At 44.9% G+C, this 18,649-nt stretch overlaps 1 protein-coding gene across 2 annotated transcripts in view; it reads right to left on the bottom strand.

The window, feature by feature from the left end:
- Window positions 1-18,649, bottom strand: part of HUNK (hormonally up-regulated Neu-associated kinase) — a gene marked incomplete at its 5' end in the record, with an annotated part of 117,403 nt that overhangs the window by 50,406 nt on the left and 48,348 nt on the right. For both annotated transcript variants that reach the window (XM_081235618.1, XM_081235617.1), the window contains 2 exons: window positions 3,989-4,044; window positions 16,048-16,340. In XM_081235618.1, coding sequence (XP_081091744.1) covers window positions 3,989-4,044; window positions 16,048-16,340 — 349 coding nt within the window. The remainder of the gene's footprint in view (window positions 1-3,988; window positions 4,045-16,047; window positions 16,341-18,649) is intronic.

The following is an 18,649-nucleotide window of genomic DNA, read 5'->3' on the forward strand; positions in this document are numbered from 1 at the left end:
AAAATACATCAGGGCTCTGAAGATCACCCAAACTCTTCAGCTCAAGATTCGAATGAAGAATCAGAACCAAAAGTGGGGTGAGGAAACCAACCAGGAACGCTGCCTGTTCACATACTTGACTCTTCTTTTGTTTGGGGGAGTTTTTTAAAATATGATTTTATTCCTTTCTCTTAATCTCCCTCTTCCTCTCTTCCTCTGCCACTCCCACCCTGACAAATAGGGGGACAAAAAGGCCCCGATTTCTTTTCCCATCGGCCCAGCCTGCACTAGCAGGCCGCACATAACCTGCCCAAAAAAGCCCTTCAGGGGCTCCACGGCTCTCTTGGATTAGGGGGAGATCTCTGTTCAAAAGGATCTGAGGGCCGCTGCTCTCAGGTCTCACCCTGTAGTATCACTGAAGTAGGAGAAGTGGGGGGAACATAAGTAGAAAAATCATATTGAGCTTTAAACTGAATGGTCGTTTAGAATTGCCAAAGGAAATTTAAGGAGACAACCGATGTGTAAAGAGTACCCACTATGTACGGTAAGATGGAGAGGTAGCACCATGGAATACACATCATATTAACTGGGCCAACATTTCAAGGAACATTTCTTTAACAGTCATGTTAGAGGCCCAATCTCCTGAGAGCCCCTAAACTAAAAGCCTCCCTTTCGAATCTCCGTGGGGTTCCATTAACTCCTTCAATTACTCCCTCACCTCCTGACTTGGGGTCTACAACAAAGTGCTTGATCTTAAAAGAGGGCGGGGGAGGGGAGATAAGAGACCAGATCACCCCCCTTTGCTCCCAGGCAAGCTTGTGCGCACAGCGTCTTGCCTTGTCTTAAGTTTCAAGAAGATAAATAAGCAGGGGAGCTGGGGAATGGAGAAGATAAAATCTACATTTTAAGTGACTTATGTTGACCTAGCCGAAAGGGTTTCATTTAAAATATATTGTAGAGAAATAACTAATGTGTTTCACATTCATAACTGTAATTATTAAAAGTTTACACATATGCCTATAATTAGAATTGTGAAACTGGGGAGAAGTTCGCCTCCCAGTAATGTCACATGGGTCTGCCTCAATTAGATTTGGTAAACGCATAAGCCAATTATCACTCAATTTTCTGGGAGCTACACAATGAATTTCAAAAGACGTCCAAGTGAACGCTGTTTTGGAAAACTGAAGTGCAAAATCGTTTTAAGTTGTGGCTGATACATTTTAAGATTATACTAAACTAAAAACATCAAACTGCTTTTTTTTTTTTTTAAAGGGGGTGCGGGGGAAGGATCCTGATTAAATCAAATCTCATTCCAGCTAATTCTAGTTAACTTGAAACATGGCTTACATGGCTTAAGTAAATTTATTTAAATCAGATTATTTCAAAGAGAAACTATTAAGAGAAAATGGTAATAGCTATAATCAACCTTTGAATAAACAACTAGGTAATTCCTTTGAAGAAAAGGTTCAAAGGCCTTTCAAGTTGCAAAAGGACAGTTGTAGAGACATTTGATCCAAATTGCCCAACCCAGGGGCAAGAAAACCCACAAGACACTGGGCCTTCCTTGCCTCCAGCATCTTCCCTCCCCTCCTTTGGCCTCCTCTTTATGAAAAAAAGGAAGAAACGCAGATTCTGCTAAACAAAACGCAATTCCCAGCTGCCCTCTGGGATGGCATAATGTCTCTTTCCATTAGGATGTATGTTAGCGCGCTTTGGTTTTAGCGGATCATGAGAGAAGAAGGCGCCAAGTGAAAAGTTCTAACAAAGGGACCTCTAATTATCAGAGCCTCCTTTCCAGCAATTTTGGGAATTCCAGTTTCTGACACCTGGTTTCTGACATGGTCCATTTTGTCTGGATGAGCTGAAATCCCTGCGTGGGTACCAATCCAGCGGTTGCCAAGCTGGGAGATGATGACTGAGTAAAATGGTCCCTGGTATCCAAAGGGTCCACCACTCATCCCAAGGCAACTGTGGGCTCTAATTTAGGTCCATCCTGTCTTCATCTTATTTGTACAGGTCTCCTCTAAGAGGGTTTATTATGCAGCCAATCTGTGAGCTACTTATTAAATGCATCTGCTGTTGACAGAGATTGGTTCTTCGAGGATCTTCCCAGCAATGAAAAGATCTGTGCTTTTCAATACTGTATACTCTCACAAATGGTCGTCTAGGGCTACAATTGAAGAGAGAGAAGGGAAAGCGAGCACAGGGGCAGACAGCGAGGCAAAGTGAAGGGAAGAAACAGTGTAGGGGATGCTGAGTGGGTAGGGAGACCCCCTGCCGGTGGCCTGCTCTTTGCTGGAATTACCAGCCTCGGTATAGACAGTGCGCAGGGGAAGTGAATTATTCTAACTCGTATGGTCATGGACATCCAGCCTTCACACAACCTGTTACAATCTCTGCAGCTTTAGGGCAACTCTGTGATTGTCACCTACACACTTTCCAAAGACAAGTTCCAGGTCACCCTGCCAGGGAACCTAAAAAACAATCTCCTTTCCTCCGTTCCTCACCAGCCCCCTCACCAGGACATGGCTTTGTTTAATGCCACAGATCCCATCCCGGAAACCAGGACCAGAAAGACATCCGGCAGGCATTTCAATGTCTGCCTTGTTTAGTGCTGCTGCATTTGGCCCTCAGGACAACTCAAATGCAGTAGTAAAACAATTTGATTAAAAAAAAAAGTCTTTGAATCATTCAGGAATCTTTTAACAATACCTCCTATAAAATCTTTGGAGGAATAAAACTGGTTTCCTCTTAATTGTTAATCTCCTAATAATGGGTGTATTTATCAACACCTGTCAGTGGTGCCTAATCACCCAGCCAAGGGGTCTGGAGTCCCTTGCAGCCTCTTGACTGTTACTGGGTTGGAAGCCAACTGGGCTTCCAAAGAATATAATTGGTCACTTGAATTATATGTTTTTTTTTTGTTTTTTTTTTTGTTTTTTTTTTTTGCGGTAGGCGGGCCTCTCACTGTTGTGGCCTCTCCCCTTGCAGAGCACAGGCTCCGGACGCTCAGGCTCAGCAGCCATGGCTCACGGGCCTAGCCGCTCTGCGGCATGTGGGATCTTCCCAGACCGGGGCACGAACCCGTGTCCCCTGCATCGGCAGGCGGACTCTCAACCACTGCGCCACCAGGGAAGCCCGAATTATATGTTTTAAAAAGTCTTGAGATGGTTTTCAGTATTTGAAAAACAAAATTTCCTTCTTGGGTACAAAAGTTAAAATTCACAAAGTTCTGTTGATCCTTCTCTTTTCTTCTAATATAAAGTTTTTCCAAGCCATTGAGGTGGAAGAAATTACTTGCACTTGAGATGGGAAAAGAAAGAAAGGAATAAAAGATGATGCTAATATCTGGGTGGAAAAATGATGCCCTGAGATTTTGCCAAGAGCAACAAAACAGGCAAACAAAAGCAGAATTCTAGAGAATAAGCCATGGAGTGAATTCTCTTCTGGACCCTGACTTGTGAACCAATTATGACTGACTCCATTCTGGAACCTCCTTCTGATTGGGACAGACCTCTAAAGGATCCCTCTGTGGGGATTTCTCTTTGCACGACCATCAGTGTACTACAGGGCTTGGCTAAAGATATTAAAATGAGAAGGTAGGTCACATTCCCCCTTATTTCAGTGCCTCTACATTCACTGAAAAGTAAAATAAGGCATGGCCAAGCTAAGGGCAGAATTTCTGAACCAAACTATTTTCCACTATTTTTAAGAAGCTTTTTCGTGAATTCAGATAAAAAGAACCCCTATAAATAAGTTCAGCTCCATCTGAATTAACAGAGAAGCAGAAGTTTGAAGAATCCTAAGAACATGTTTTAGGTCTAAATTATTAAAATTAATTTTCTTTTTCAAAACCATTGTTAAATGTTGCAGGTAAAAGGAGGTGAACTAGAAGTATTGTCTGGGGATTAGAAATAGATCATGATAATTTTCAAAGTCAGAAACAAATAACTGAGAATTGGTAACACAGCACTTAAAGGATAATCTTGCTTTAAAAAAAAAGTCATACCAATCAGCTTGATATTATTGTCTTCATCTAGCAGCAAGTTTTCTATCTTCAAGTCTCTGAAATAAACAAAACCATACAACATTTCAGATAAGCACTTGAAATAGTGGAATAACATTTTGCTTCTGAAGGGAAACAAACTGTTTTAGAGCCACTGTGAACCAACCCATAAGGCTTTCTGCCAAAACTCACACAATCAATAAGTAAATATTTATAAAACATGATATAAGTAATTGCTGCAGACTGAAAAAGCTAAAGGATTTCAGATAAGATGGGGAGCAAGAAGGGCAGAACAAATAAGTTTCCAAAAGAAATGGGACCAAAGCTGAAACTTGGAAGTTAATAAGACCAGGAGACAGTGGAAGCATCATTCAAGGCAGGCACTGTTACAACAGTCAGGGCAATACAAATGTGGCCACATGTTTGTGACACGGTGAGCAAAACCAGCCAGAGTAAGGAAGATTCAGGGCAATAGTTTAAAAAAAAAAATGGAAAGCTAACGTAATTATCAGTCCTACAACCTCCATGCTTGGAGCCCAATCCACAAATTGGCAAGTGATAATAAATTAATCTATTTTGCAAGCAGCTATTATGGTGGGTAGAAAAGTAGACCCCAAAGATGTCAGGGTCCTAATCCTTGGTATTATGCCCAAGGATAGGTTAACATTACATGACCAAAGGAAATTAAGTTTGCAGATGGAATGAAGATCGCTAATCAGATTGGGGACTTTGATCATGGACACTGAGATGATTCAGAAGGTGGGAGGGAGAAATGCACCCAGGGTCATGCTGAGTGTGAGGGGCCTGTGGTATCTGTACAAGCTGACTGTAAGCCCCTTGAAGGCAGGAAACATGTCTGCCTCGCTTACCACTATGCCCCAGTACCTTTGCACATTCCATACTCAGCAAATACCAATGAATCTACATTACCAAAGAGATCGTTTGGGATTTCAGAAGGAAAAAACACGGGCAAAAGTATAAACCAGCTATGTCAATGACTATGGGCATCTTAAGTTGCAGCCTGTCAATTCAGACACACCATGAACATTAAATATGTAAGAATGTTCTTCCCTTCTATACACACACAAAATGATTTCTTCCATTGTTTTGAAACACAGCATTCTTGGTCCAGCTTTTATTTTCCCACTTCTGAATAGAGACATGGCCAATAGGATTATTTTTGTCCTCTTATCTCTATTGTTAGGACTAGAATAGTGTGGTCATGATAAACAAAAACGGCAACTGATAGCAATTCTTCAAAGTGCAGAGGCAAGGGGAGCAGCAGTTGCTAGGACCGTGGTAGCCAGGAGAGCAAAAGTGTCCCAGTTAACGGGGACAGTGGCTCACAGCTTGGTCCCAGCACTGCCACCTCATCCTGCTTCCCAAGAGACGCCAGAAATCTAGATTCGATCCCAGTTTTTTAAAGGTTGGCAACAAATTCACATTTAAAACAACAATAACAATCACAGTGCGTGGGCCAACCTTGCAGGCAAGATCCAGCCTACAGACTACCAATTCTCAACCTCAGTGTGGGTAGAAGCTGAGCCTGGAAAGGACATGAGATGCCCGGGGAGAGGGTAGAGAATGAGGGTGAAAAGACCAAGGAGGACATGCTGGTGGGAACACCGACATTCAGAGCTGGCTGGGAAGGAAGAGTCGGGGAAGTATTGGCACAGGACGACCAAAGGGCAGCATTTCAAGACAAGAAGAGTTAAGGAGTCAAGTGCAGAAAAAGGTGGGCTCTAAACAGTGACCAGTGGCTTTCAAAATTGGAAGGTGGCCGGTAGCCTTAAGGCTGGACACTTGAATAAGGGAGATCGCGTTGAACCTGGCAGCTGGGGAAGGTAAATCGATAGTCTCTAATCCACATGCACCACCAACGGGAAGAATTGTATGCCTGCACTTCAATTCAAATGAAACGATACACTTGAAAAACTGTGCCAGGCTTTAAAAGATGTCACGTGTGTCCAAATGCAGGGTGACCCCCAATACGAGATGATCCTCCTCACTTTCCCAGTGGGAGGACCCTGCCCCTCAGAAGGGTTTTTGGAAAACACAAATATATAATTTTTAGAAATGCAATGAAATTATCAAATGACTATTTATACTATTTACCTATGAAGCTGCACCATCCCATTTAAGAGCATATACTATCATCTTAACATAATTAATTGTAGAAATATTGTTCCCACACCCTCACATTTTATAACACAATTTCATTCAAACTTGTGGCAGGCAGGGGCAGGATGAATCCTGCTTCAGATGATTCAGCAGAATAATCGCCCGCTGTTTCCAGTGTAAGATGATCTTTAAGTTGATTGGATATTTGAGATAAAGCACTTTTCGAATCTGTCTGTGACGTGCTTGCTGGAAATATTATCCCAAGTCATTTAAATAACAAGAGCCCATTTAAAATCTCTATAAATTATCTGCTGAGTGAATCGATTTTAGAGTGGTCTCACAAACTATCACAATTGTGAGTCATATCTCTTTAGAAGTTATTATTAAAGCCACGCAAAATGCCTCCCTTTCTGTTGGTTTCCTCAGGTGACTTCTAGAGTTCCCGAAGTCATCAGTGAGTCAGGTCAAGGTTAACTGGTCCTTTGCTGTTGAAAATAAAGTAATTGAGATTGTGCCCCCATACTACCAGAGACTTTGCAAGCACTCTGTAAGGCACTTCCTCTTTCCTGAAGAGGATGGGGACAGAAGACAACACCCTTATATTCAAGCATATACGGTAATTCCCAGCCACTTGCACAGACTCAGAAAAACAGTGTGCCAGCAATAGCCCAAACTGTGATTCTGTGAAAACTGATTATAAAGCAGCAGCATTATTTTAATCTAAAGGAGAGCCACAGTTTGTTTCCAGCAAAATTAAACCTCTTTCCCTGGGAAGCATGGAAGCCACACTAAGGCATTAAAGGAGAAATTTGGTTCAGAACAAATACTATAAAGAAAGACAGCTTAAAGAGGTGAGGTAAAAGAATACAATTGTCAAGAATAATAAGACTAAGCTGGATAATTCTGGGGCCACAAAAGCCCAGAGAACAACCACAGTGATTAGAAGAATGATATAAATAGAAGGCTAAAACTAAGAGAAAAATGTAGAAGAAAAAAAGCCCACTTTTAAAATCGGGAAAATGTCATAAAACCAGGGGAGAAAGCATTAAAATGTAATTGTTAGGCGAAATGAGAAAAATGAAATCAGTTTTTCTTTTCACCCATGGCATCTCATAGCCACCCACCCCAATCCCTGGGAAAAATGCTCAGGACAAACCTGGTTAATGGGCTGTTTACCCATACCCTTTTGTCAAGGTTTCTAAAGGATTTCAGTGATAACCAATCAAGCTGCCTCCATGACTAGTTAATGGAAAGGTAGCTACATCAGTATCTGCCCAGATCAATGTACTTAATCTACCCAAATGAAGGGAACATTCAACCTCTTTTGGCTTTATTTCCACCTCCTGCTTTGTCTTTGCAGATTTATCTAGAAAGAGGGGAAGAAGACTTTCCTTCTGACTCTTTAGGAAAAAAGGGTCTAAAATCATATTTTAAAAAGTCATTTTAGCCTAGGTATTTACCCAAACGCGTTGAAAACTTATGGATACGAATGTTTACAGCAGCTTCATTCGTAATTGTCAAAACTTGGAAGCAACCAAGATATCCTTCAGTAGGTGAATGGATAAACACATTGGGGGACATCTCAGACGATGGAATATTATTCAGCCGTAAGAAGAAATGAGTTATCAAGTCATGGAGGAACCCTAAATGCATGTTTTTAAATGAAAGAAAGTAGCCTGAACAGACTACATACTGTATGATTCCAAATTCTGGAAAAGACAAAACTATAGACAGTGAAAAAAACCACTGGTTGCCAGAGGTTGCAGGAGGAGGGCTAGAATGAATAGGTGGAACACATTTTTTTAGGGTGGTAAAATTATTCTGTATACTATAATGGTGGCTACATGACATCATGCATTTGTCAAAACTCATAGAATGTATAACACAAAGAGTATCCTAATGTACTATGTACCCTAATGAACCCTAACGTAAACTGTGGGTGTTACTTAATAATAATGTATCAATATTGGTTCACCAATTGTAACCAATGTCCTACACTTTCATAAGATACTAATAATAGGGAAAACAATGTAGAAGGGAGGTGGGAACTCTGCAGTTCTGCACAATTTTTCTGTAAACCTAAAACTGCTTTTAAAAATAAAATCTATTAATTTTTTAAGTCGCTCTTGGATATGTTCCCCCTTCCTGAGAGATCAGTACTAGGAATGCTATGGCTACCACCAAGTACCTCATTCAGGATGTTCACTGTGGAACATCCTTACCGTCTGAAGTTAATTATGAATCCATTCAGCACAGTGGGCCACTCAGACCCTCTGCCCAGCTACTCAACATATGACCCAAAAGGCCAAAAACTGAGAGATAACTACATGAGTAATAAAAGAAGGATGAATTTATTCACAAGGTTTTAGTGTGAGTGTATCACAATGTACCTTAAATATATAATACACACACACACACACACACACACACACACACACATATATACTGGCAGGCCTCTATAATCCAGAAAACCTCCCCCATGGTCCATGTGAAAAGCATGGTTTTTAGCTCCATCCCGAAAGCAAAATATTCGTCTGTGTTAAGTGTCAGATCTGTCAGATGGGAAGGAAGGTTCTGACAGCTGACTGGTTTGCACTTGATGATGGGGCAATGCTCAATTTCATATTTATGGTCCTTGATTGGACTTAGCACTTTGTGCAGACGAGACAGAAGTGGAGGGCTCTTCCTCCCGTCTTGCAGTGTGAGAAGTTCCTCTCTGCGGCTGGCAAACTTGAGGTGGTGTGAACTTGCAACTGAAAGCCAAAGGGAAGGAAAGAAAACGGTCCCTGGATGGAGAGGAAATAGCTTTTCCTTGGCCAGAGGGGCTTCCAAGAGGAGTCAGGACAAGCAAGAAAGGGGATGGGGCACATGTGGAGGATCCACTGGCTAGGACAGTGCTGGGGGACAGGAGTGGCAATGGTGTGTCTCAGGAACAAAGGAAAGTAGCCAGTGAAGTGGCCTTTGGCAAAGCATGAGGGAGCCAAGCCCAGAGTGCAGGCCCAGAGGCTTCTGGACCCATCTCTAGTAACTGGGCAGTTCCAGGAAAAATGCCCAGTGGGACTCATCATGGCAGCCCTCGGCAGACCAAACATTGGGTCCTGTTCCCTACAGTGTTTGGGAGTGGGGAGTGGGGGTGGGTAGGCATCTTTCCAGACATTGAGAGAAGGCCCAAGGGGACAGCCCCAATCACCAGCCCTTTGTTCTAGGTTATTTCAAAAGAACAAGCTCGAACAGGCTGCAACTAATAATTACAGGTTCACCCACAGGCTACCAAGCACCCCTCCCCCTCCCCACCCACCCACCCAGAGGTTCCTTGCATTTCTTTAAAGATGATAATCTCTAAGATTTGGAGACTGGGCACAAGGAACTCTGCCCTCCCAGACTGAGGGGTGGAGGGGAGGGCCCTGTTGCCATAACAAACACAGGGTCCTGGGGCGCCATGGGGGAGGGGAGGGCCAGGATCGCCAGGACCTGCAGAGCAGAGGCCTGAGTGGGAATGTGTGTGTGCATGCTTACAGGGAAAGCACACATCCCTGTATGGGTACTCGTATGAGACTGCACGTGTGTGCATATGTGTTGCACGCACACCCACGTGTGTGCGAGCACACGTGTTCGTGTGTACGTGTGTCTGTGTGCACCTGCACACACACGCTTCCAGAATACTGGGATGGGAATGAAGGAAGAGTTTCTCCCCTGGGCCTCACCTGGGCATGCAGTGAAGGTGGAAGGTCGGGCCTCTAACCCCGGGCCTAAACTGAGGGGCAGGAAACTCGAGAGCCTCCAGGGGCCACTCAGGGCTGAGACCCAAGATGAAAGTGAGGAACTGAGGGGCATAAAATGGAGGCTGCCAGGCTTCCAGGGAAGGGAGAAGAGGACGGGGGGAGACATGGGGGAGCTGGGGAAGGCCCAGGGTAGAGGGGCTGAGCAAGGCCTGGTCCAACACGGCAGCCTGGGGAGGGAAGGAGACAGGCTCTGGAGGCTGGGTCTCTCTCACTGACCCGCTGAGCCGCCCTGGGCAAGTTACTTAAACTCTCTGAACTTCTGATTCTTCTTTGGAAAATGGCTTCATGAGAAGGGCCACCTGGCAGGGCCATTCATGGCGGAAATGAGAAAATGGGCCACTCCCAGCTGAGCAACCACTAATAGGTAAGAGGTGAGAGGCTGGTGTGGCCAGGGGAGGATGTGAAGTTAAAGGTTCTAAGACTCCAGGCAAGACTTAAGTGGTTCACTTGGTGATAAGCAAACAGTACTGGGGGACATGAGCCCTCGAAGGAAAGGTCAGAGAGAAGGGGCCCGGGCAGGAGGTGGGGAGCCTGGACCAAACCCACAGAGGATTAGGTCTAGGGGAGAACACTGTACCTGTGGAGATGGCCACAAGATGGATTTCAGTCATAAGCTAAGAATAAAGCATTCAAGAAAAGCACATAACTCCCCAAGGCGATAAGCATTTTGCCGTGAACAAGAGGTGTTTCTGTTTTCGTTTTCGTTTTTGATTAGGTTTTAACTTCAGAAGCACTGTATTAAAACCAAATGATGTTTTAATCTTTGATTTCTTTACAAGATGGGCAATTTGGTAAAACATAAGAACAATTTGTTAAGCATGGACCTGATTTATTTATTCAAAATGAAACCTTTATTGAGTTCCTACAATGCTCCGGAAACAAATTCTCTTTATAAAATGAAAGAGCTGGTCATTCACTAAAAAGATGCCACTCTACAAACTGTGACCTGAAAAATAAACAAATTGGTATGAAGTCAATGAAGAAACTCCCTTAAAATTCCAGGGAGAATATGGAATATTCCAGAAAGAACATGAATGGGTGACCAAAAGCTTTCATCCCAGTGCTAACTCTGACACTAACTGTATCCGTTCAGTTTCCCTTCATTTAGCCAACAAAGTCTCTCTGAGTGAGTACTGGGCTGGGCGCTGGGCTATATGGTGGCCTATGCAGAAGACAGATAGCAAACAAGCCAGTTATCTTGTGAAAAGTGTTTGGAAATCAAAGTAGAAGATACCGGGGAATCTATGACCGGGGGCCGTAGCCTGGAGGACATGCGCTTCCTAGCTGGGACCCGAAGGATGAATACGGTTCATCCAAAGGTTGCAAGGGCAGGGGCTTCCCTGGTGGCGCAGTGGTTGAGAGTCCGCCTGCCGATGCAGGGGACATGGGACATGGGTTCGTGCCCCGGTCCGGGAAAATCCCACATGCCGTGGATCAGCTGGGTCCGTGAGCCATGGCCGCTGAGCCTGCGCATCCGGAGCCTGTGCTCCGCAATGGGAGAGGCCACAACAGTGAGAGGCCTGCGTACCACAAAAAAAAAAAAAAGAAAAAGAAAAAGATTGCAAGGGCTGTACAAGCAGAGAACAGCTGTGAGGCCTTGAGCACACAGAACTCAGCGTCTGTGGATAAAATGAATGGGTGGACTCAGTAGTAGTTACAGCAAACACGTACTCAGTACTTCCTAAGCGTCTCGGTGTCAAGCACTTTACATGAACTGACTCATTTAATCCTCACAACAACAACATGAAGTGGATAATCCCTCATATCTGTTGTGTAGCTCTGGAAAGCGAGGCAAAAAAGCCTAAGTGATTTGTCCAGTGCAGCTTTTTTTTTTCTCATAAATTTATTTATTTTATTTATTAATTATTTTTGGCTGCGTTGGGTCTTTGTTGCTGTGCGCGGGCTTTCTCTAGTTCCAGCGAGCAGGGGCTACTCTTCGTTGTGGTGCGCAGGCTTCTTATCGCGGTGGCTTCTCTTGTTGCGGAGCATGGGCTCTAGGCACGCGGGCTTCAGTAGTTGTGGCACGCAGGCTCAGTAGCTGTGGCTCACAGGTTCTAGAGCACAGGCTCTGTAGTTGTGGCGCATGGGCTTAGATGCTCCGTGGCATGTGGGATCTTCCTGGACCAGGGCTCAAACCCATATCCCCTGCATTGGCAGGCAGATTCTCAACCACTGTGCCACCAGGGGAGTCCAGCAACCGTGCAGCTTTTAAGTGGTAGACCCCGCACGTGGACGCAGGCGGTCTGGCTTTAAAATCCACATGGCCGACCGTGCATCCCAGTCCACAAAGTTGTCACGTTTTTTTCAAACTCAATTAAACAAAAAACCTCTGATCTATATAACCTGCACCTCCCGATATGTGCTCAGGCCCTGGTATCTCCAACAGCCCCCGATGTGAGCAGAAGTCACTCCCTTCTCTTCTGCCTTGCCCTTTCTCCCCTCTCCAAGGAAACTTAAAAGTTACAACAACTTCTTAAACCCCCCCCACCAGTACAGGAGGGGCTTGCTTCTTGTCAGGCCCATGAGAACAAAGAAGCGTCCCCTCTCTTGCCCCACAGTCCTCCCAAGTGCAGAAGGTCCTTCCCCAATACTGATGAGTGAATACAGACACGGCTCTGGGAGCAGCCGTGTTGACACACAGGCTCCCGTTCACTTTGATCGTCTGTGTCTCTCTCCCGGTCCTCGGGCCCCTATGGCTTGTCTCTTCCTGCTTAGGGGATGGCGGTACTGTGTTACCCAGGTATGTTCTGTCTGTACAGTTTGATTGGACTTTGTTATTTTGAATGAACAGAGGAATCTCAAAGTAGCCTCTTGGCAGAATCAGTATTCTTGATGATGGATGTGAAGAGTCAACGCTCTTTGTACAAGAGGAAAATCGTCAGATTTTGGTACCCTGCTGGGTGAGCCCGGAAGAGAAAATGAAAAAAAGAAAAAAAAAACTCTCATTAGATTTTAAACCGAAAGCATCTCAGGCAATCCTCAAATGGTGTAATGAAGAAGTTAAGACCATATTCTAACTTTGCAAAAGTGAACAACAACCCTGTTGTAGAAGACACAGAAGCTACGGCAGGTCCAATTTTAAATGAAGTTCTCTGCCAGCTAAGGAAATCTGCTTTATAGACGTTTAGTTTCCTTTTTTCCCTTCTACTTGTAATAGTTACAAGATTTTTAAAGCTTTGCTTCCTTTAAATGATATTTAAATAGTTCTGGAGATAATTAAATATTTAGATTTAATTTCACAGGAAATGAGGGCTCTGCTAGGCATTAAGTTGATGATGATGACATGACGATGTCGTACCAGCCTCATCAGGAACTGTGCTTTTTAAAGCATCCTCTAACACATAACCAAAAGCCCTTTAAATCATATAATGCAGCCACCAAAATTCATCCTAAATCCTTTTGGATGATCCAATCTGTTTGCTCAGAACTCTTCCCGCTAGGGACTCCGGGACATCTCTGAAATGCTATCTAAACTCTCTTACTCATTTGAAAAATCTAACCTCAAGATAATTTATGAAATTCACTCCACCTCCGTAGCATAAAGGAGAAGATTCTCCACCACTGAAAAAGGCTACAGCATATAGGATACCAGCCAGATTACGGCTGCTAAAAATGAGACGTATAGAACCTTTTAAAATCAAGACATTCCAGGTACAGCCACCCATGAATATATTCTAAACAAACATTTTCCTGTGCTGTTTCAATCACCTAATCACCTATGCCCATGTGTGCATAGGTGACACTCATTAACATGAGTTCTAGAGAAGAAAATAAAGAACTCCTTCAAAACGACACCTGTATTTGCAATCTTCCTTAACTTTAAAAGATCTGAGCCTTTGCCACTATTGGCTGGTGAATATATTTCCAGGGAGGGGGGAAGAAGTAGAATGCTGGAGATCAGAGAGAAAAAGCACACCGTCTTTGCTATCAAAACATTATTAAATTCATTCCTTTGACATTCTGACAGTAATTGCACTGAGAGGGATTGGATTTTGTTAAAATTACTTTAAAAGGGTTGTTGAGAATTTCCTGTGGGAGGGACCAGCGAGCGATGCACAGCCTTTGCTGGCTTTCCCTTTGTTGTCCTCAAAGCTCCAAGCTCGGTGCACATCTGATTTTTGACGGGACGAAACCCTTGTAATAACACCTTGAGTCTCTTGGAAAGCTCTTTCCCGGGTTCTGTTTTCTGCCGTGACCAGCCGAGTGGGTAACCCAAGCTGATTCATTCGTGAGGTTTCTGCCTTTGTCATCTCAATCACCAAAGACAGAACCAGGAGCACTTACGACCATCATTCTCCTAATAACGGCAGAGCTCTGACACGGCAGGTTACACAAGGGTATTGTTGGAAAGAGCCAAAAATAGTGTTATTCACTTAAAATTTCTGAATGTTCCCTTCCTTGCTGATCGAAACTCAAAGACTTCTAATGAATCGTGATTTCGTGACAATGTGTGTGACTAAAAATATGTACAAGGAGAGGTTTTCTTACCTTAGTGAGAAAAGGATGTGCCTGAATGGGACCTGGCTGGCTCCCTCCCCCCAGTGTCACCCCTCTGCCCCTGAGCCCGGGACCTCCCAACAGGGGACCTCCCGAGCCCGGGACCTCCTCCCAGTGTCCCCCCACCCAAGCCCAGGACCTCCCCACAGTGTCCCAGATTCAGGCACACAAGGCAGAGCATCCCCCGGTGCCAATCACATTGGTAAAGTTAAGTGAAAGAAGCCACTCATAAAAGACCACATATTGTTTCCATTTATATGAAAGGTCCAGAATAGGCAAGTTCATAGAGACAGAAAGCAGATTAATGGTTACTACCAGGGGCTGCTGGGAGGGCTGGGAATGGGGGGTGACTGCCCATGGGTACAGGGTTTCTTGTTTGGGGTGATGGAAATATTGTAAAATTAGACAGTGGTGATAGAGGCACAACTCTGCGAATATACTGAAAATGACTGAATTGTACACTTTAAAATGGGGACTTTTATGGTTTGTGAGTTGTATCTCAATACAAAAAATTTTAAACGTATGTGTGTGCATATATATATAATTCCTCGATCTTGCTTTTGTAAATGAGCATCAAACATGAGCCCTAATTTTTCTCAACAACCCAGAGTAATTATGAATTATAATTCCATGAAGGAAAAACTATGCATTTATTGGTGAAGTCAACACTTTCTTGGGACGGAAAGAGGGCGCTTTCATTTTTTTATTTTATTGTATCGTATTGACCTTATTTAGTTTAGCACTAAAAGTCAGCACCCACCACCAACGGCAACGCTGCTAAGAATCCTGTTTCTGCTCAGTTTGCTTGCAAATCTCCTCCACAGGAAGGAACAGGCTGTTTTTTTAAAAAAAGTTTGATTTTCATAATTATTTGCAAGGTTGGTTTGGCTTATGGAGAACATGCCTAACTTTCAAGGGCAAGTTCACACTTCACGTGGTGATTCAATTCCATTGAATGAAACAGCTATTAAGCAACTACCATATGTAAAGCAAATACAATGAAAGCACCATCACTTGCTGAAAAACAATCTCACGCCATCTTAACATTGATGCTTCTTTCAGGCACCTGAGCAACTGTTCTCATTACTTTGCAAATAATAATAATAAGAGCGGCCAACACTGAACATGCCCCTTACTATGTACCAAACGCTGTTCCAAGCTCTTTCTGTAAATATATAGTTTTTCTTCTTTTTTTTTTTTTTTTTTCGCCATGCCGTGCGGCATGCAGGATCTAGTTCCCCGACCAGGGATCGAACCCAGGACCCCTCCCTTGGGAGAGTGGAGTTTTAACCACTGGACCACCAGGGAAGTCCCTCTTTCTGTATATTAACTCATTTCCCCTTATACCAACCACGAGATAAGTATCATGAATATTCCCATTTTACAGAAGAAGAAACTGAGGTCCAGAGAGGTTAACTAACTAGCCCAGGGGCACACAACAATGAAAGGAGAGAGCCAGGATGCAAACCCAGGCAACTCTGGCTTCAAACATTATTCTTTTAACCCCATGTTAGCATTAACCCGACTCACAAAACAAGTCCATGAAACAAAACTGCAGAAGAACTGTAAAACATGCTGCAAGGATTCAACCTTGCTTGGAGCACGCTGAAACACAGTGCCATCCATTCAGCACAGAACTGGCCATCAGCCAGTGGCCCTTACCTGTGGACCACCCCGGCCCGGTGCAGGTGCTCCACCGCAGAGATGAGCTGCCTGATGTATCTGCGGGCTTCGGATTCCTCCAGCCGCTTCTTCTCATATATCTTGTGCATCAGGTTGCCCCCAGGACACAGCTCCATGACCAGGTAGTAGCTGTTTTCTGTCTCTAAGATGTCAAGGAGCTGGGTAATGTTAGGGTGGCGGATCATCTGCTGGATCTGCCCCTCTCGCCGAAGGTTTTTGGTGACATAGGTGTCTTTTTTGGCTCTCTTCTTGTCGATGACTTTTATGGCCACCTAAGGAGACACCAAGAATATGGCTGTTGTCAGACACTGCAGGCAAAGTTTATGCCCTGACTATTCACAAAACCCTAGGAAAATACATAGCTACTCGTCTTCACCAGGAGAAAAACTTTATCTGAAATAGCATCAAGGGAGAAAAGAAAGATGTAACATCAGAGAAGATCAAAAGATTCAGTTATGGGGCTTCCCTGGGGGCGCAGTGGTTGAGAGTCCACCTGCCGATGCAGGGGACACGGGTTCGTGCCCCGGTCCGGGAAGATCCCACATGCCGCAGAGCGGCTGGGCCCGTGAGCCATGGCCGCTGAGCCTGTGCGTCCGGAGTCTGTGCTCCGCAACGGGAGAGGCCACAACAGTGAGAGGCCCGCGTACTGCAAAAAAAAAAAAAGATTCAATTATGAAGGAAGAGAATGAAATTTACTCAAGCAAACTCAAAAAGTGGTCCGGAAGCCTCCGTGAAGAGTCAGCGTTCGTTGAACTTGGTTCTCCGCAGCGTGAAACACCAAGTTCTCCTCCAGCAAAGGGCCCCTCCCTGCTCCCTCTCTGGCCTCGCCACCATCCCTCCAGGTTGGGTCCCCCCATGACTCCATTTCTGAAATGGCCAAATCTGCCCGATCTTCAGTTCCAGGGCGTGTTTCGGGAGCCGGGGGATGCAACGCCCAGTGATGGGGCACCCCTGTCCGTCCTCCCCACCCTTTCTCTGCCCTGTACCAGGACCTCAGGCCAGGCCACCTCTGTCCAATGGTTACCTCTTTCCCTGTGAATCACTGTACAGGTTATCTCTTGGCCCCAAGTCCAGAGAGGTATCTCAACTGCCCACTGGATGCTCCTCCTGGGTCACTTCCCCCACAATCAACATGTCACATGTGTGGACCCTCCAGCTTTGTATAAAGGGAGGGAAGGGGGAGGGAGGGACAGGAGAAGGGACGTAACGATGGCACGAGGGTGGGGAAGGGAAGATTGTCCCTTCCGCCCGAGTCTGCACCCTTCCCCACTCTCCCTTCCTTCAGTGGCTGTCACCAATCCACTCACCTGGCCTTACCACACACCACCGTTTGGCCCTCTTCTTTTCTTACTATGTCTTCACTCCTCTCTAATGTGACCAGCCAGTGACATCATGTCGATGCCTTCTGCTAACTGCCTTCCTCACTGTTCCTTCCTCTCTGTTCCCATGCCAGGTCGGGTTCATTTAGGACCTTGCTTCGTAGCGCCCAGACGCATTGTCTCTACGTGAGACTCCAGCAACCCAAGGGACATTCTCATACAAGGCTACCAAGCCACTGGGCTGCAGGACAAAAACAGTGGACCTTCCATTTCTATTTATTTCCTTTTTTGTAATTATATATATATATATATATTTCTTTTTTTGTGTGTGGTATGCGGGCTTCTCACTGTTGTGGCCTCTCCCATTGTGGAGCACAGGCTCTGGACGCGCAGGCTCAGCGGCCATGGCTCACGGGCCCAGCCGCTCCGCGGCATGTGGGATCTTCCCGGACCAGGGCACGAACCCGTGTCCCCTGAATCAGCAGGCGGACCCTCAACCACTGTGCCACCAGGGAAGCCCTATTTCCTTTTTTGTAATTATATTTTTTAATGGCTTCATAATGCACTCAATGTGCTGAGGTGTGATATAGATCAATCAGCAAATGATTGATAGATGATAGATGATAGATATAGATAGATAGATAGATACATGTTTGCAGCAAGGGGCTCAAACGTTATTTTCTTGAGAGAAGTTTGTAATAAAATAAAATAAAAGTCTATCCACCACTAGCCTGGACTATGACATCAGCATGCTACCTCTTTTCCTTGATGCTCATCCTGGCCCCTTGAATTCATACTCGAAATCAGTGGGTCTGGAACTCTGATTTCTTGCTTAAAGCTCTTTGATGGCTCCCTGCTGCCCACAGAGCAAGGTCCACAGCCTCAGCCCAGCCCTGAAGCTCCCTCTCCATCAGCCCTGCCACTGTCCAGCCCCGACTCCCATTTCCCCAGGGCGGGTCTCCTCACTGTCCAGACCACACATTCTGCTACTCTCCAAGCTTGCACTCACAAGCCCACTTCACCCCTTCAAATCCGCCTGGTCCTGCAGACGCTAACTCCAGGCCCACCTCCCTTCCAGGAAGTCTCTTCAACCCTCCTTCCTTACGCTCTCACCCCACCCACTGTCTGCAGTACCATTTAAAGCTCCCACCCCTCCCTTAAAATAGGGACCGCTCCCCCGTCACCGCACACAGCACTTCATAAACAATGAGTGACCAACAGGTCACTAATTGAGCAAATCAATGAACCTTTTTTTTTAACCA

The sequence above is a fragment of the Mesoplodon bidens genome (assembly GCF_964165515.1).
Source record: "Mesoplodon bidens genome assembly, chromosome: 5".
NCBI lineage: Eukaryota > Metazoa > Chordata > Mammalia > Artiodactyla > Ziphiidae > Mesoplodon > Mesoplodon bidens.